The sequence below is a fragment of the Bison bison genome, unplaced genomic scaffold (genome assembly GCF_000754665.1).
Source record: "Bison bison bison isolate TAMUID 2011002044 unplaced genomic scaffold, Bison_UMD1.0 scf7180017858998, whole genome shotgun sequence".
Taxonomy (NCBI): Eukaryota; Metazoa; Chordata; class Mammalia; order Artiodactyla; family Bovidae; genus Bison; species Bison bison.
Genome location: NW_011489570.1, coordinates 16387 through 17884, shown reverse-complemented (window position 1 = coordinate 17884; position 1498 = coordinate 16387). Strand labels below are relative to the sequence as shown.

The window sequence follows — 1498 nt, the reverse complement described above, 5'->3', positions numbered from 1 at the left end:
ACTGGAGCAGGTCCTAGAGGCCCAGAGACTTTTGCCCCACCCCCACCTCACCACTGCCCCTCCTCAGACGCCTGGGGTCTCTTCTCAGGCCCAGCGGATGGGGGAAGAGGGCACAGATCAGGAGAGGCAAGACCCCCAAGTAGAGGGAACTGTAGAGTTCTTGGGGGTGGTCTGCGCTTTGCTGCCTCCCAGGGTTTGCTCTGGATGGCTGAAATTTGTGACTTACTCGAGTCCCCCGAACCTACAGCAGCGCCTCCGATAACCACCTGTCGAGGGGAGGGTGGGGATTGCTGGAGTGGGGGGTCCCAGCGCGAGGGGCTCAGACTCAGGCGCCAGTCTCTCTGCCTGCAGCTCCCAGGAGCTCACGTGCTGCGCCGGCTGGAGGCAGCAGGGGGACGAGTGTGGGATCGGTGAGTGGGTCACCCTGGGATCGGGGCCGGGTCGGGGGCGGGGGTGCACAGAGAGGAGGAGACAAGTGCGGCGGCTGGACTGGGGACACCTCGGCCCGTCTCGTCCGCAGCTGTGTGCGAAGGCAACTCCACGTGCTCGGAGAACGAGGTGTGCGTGCGACCCGGCGAGTGCCGCTGCCGCCACGGCTACTTCGGGGCCAACTGCGACACCAGTGAGAGCGGAGCAGGGCGGGCAGGGTCCCAGAAGGGCGGGGCCTGATCGGGAGGCGGGGCGGTGAGTGGGCGGGGCCTGGTTCGGGGGCGGGGCGCCGGGAGGGAAGCTGGCAGGCTCTCTCGCCAGCGCCTGGGCCTGCCCCGGTCTCCACTCCTGCAGAGTGCCCGCGCCAGTTCTGGGGTCCCGACTGCAAGGAGCTGTGCGTCTGCCACCCGCACGGGCAGTGCGAGGACGTGACGGGCCAGTGTACCTGTCACGCGCGGCGCTGGGGCGCACGCTGCGAGCATGCGTGCCAGTGCCAGCACGGCGCGTGCCACCCGCGGAGCGGCGCGTGTCGCTGCGAGCCCGGCTGGTGGGGCCCGCAGTGCGCCAGCGCGTGCTACTGCAGCGCCACGTCGCGCTGCGACCCGCAGACGGGCGCGTGCCTGTGCCACGCGGGCTGGTGGGGCCGCAGCTGCAACAATCAGTGCGCCTGCAACACGTCGCCGTGCGAGCAGCAGAGCGGCCGCTGCCAGTGCCGGGAGCGCACGTTCGGCGCGCGCTGCGAGCGTTATTGCCAGTGCTTCCGCGGCCGCTGCCACCCGGTGGACGGCACGTGCGCGTGCGAGCCCGGCTACAGGGGCAAGTACTGCCGGGAGCCGTGCCCTGCCGGCTTCTACGGCCTGGGCTGCCGCCGCCGGTAAGCGCGGGCCCCGCCCAGGGAGGGGAGGGAGGGACAGGCCGCCGAGGGGGCGGGAGTGAGCCGGCCCGGGCCCCGCCTAGCCTCCCGTCCCTTCCCCAGATGCGGCCAGTGCAAGGGCCAGCAGCCGTGCACCGTGGCCGAGGGCCGCTGCCTGACGTGCGAGCCCGGCTGGAACGGCACCAAGTGCGACCA

At 71.4% G+C, this 1498-nt stretch overlaps 1 protein-coding gene across 1 annotated transcript in view; it reads left to right on the top strand.

Annotated features, from left to right (window-relative positions):
• Positions 1-67: 67 nt before the first annotated feature.
• The window catches only part of SCARF2 (scavenger receptor class F, member 2), a gene marked incomplete at its 5' end in the record, with an annotated part of 7667 nt that continues 6236 nt past the window's right edge, over positions 68-1498 (top strand). The window contains 5 exons of the mRNA XM_010830413.1: positions 68-139; positions 263-410; positions 521-622; positions 784-1303; positions 1406-1491. Of these exons, the coding sequence (XP_010828715.1) occupies positions 68-139; positions 263-410; positions 521-622; positions 784-1303; positions 1406-1491 (928 nt within the window). The remainder of the gene's footprint in view (positions 140-262; positions 411-520; positions 623-783; positions 1304-1405; positions 1492-1498) is intronic.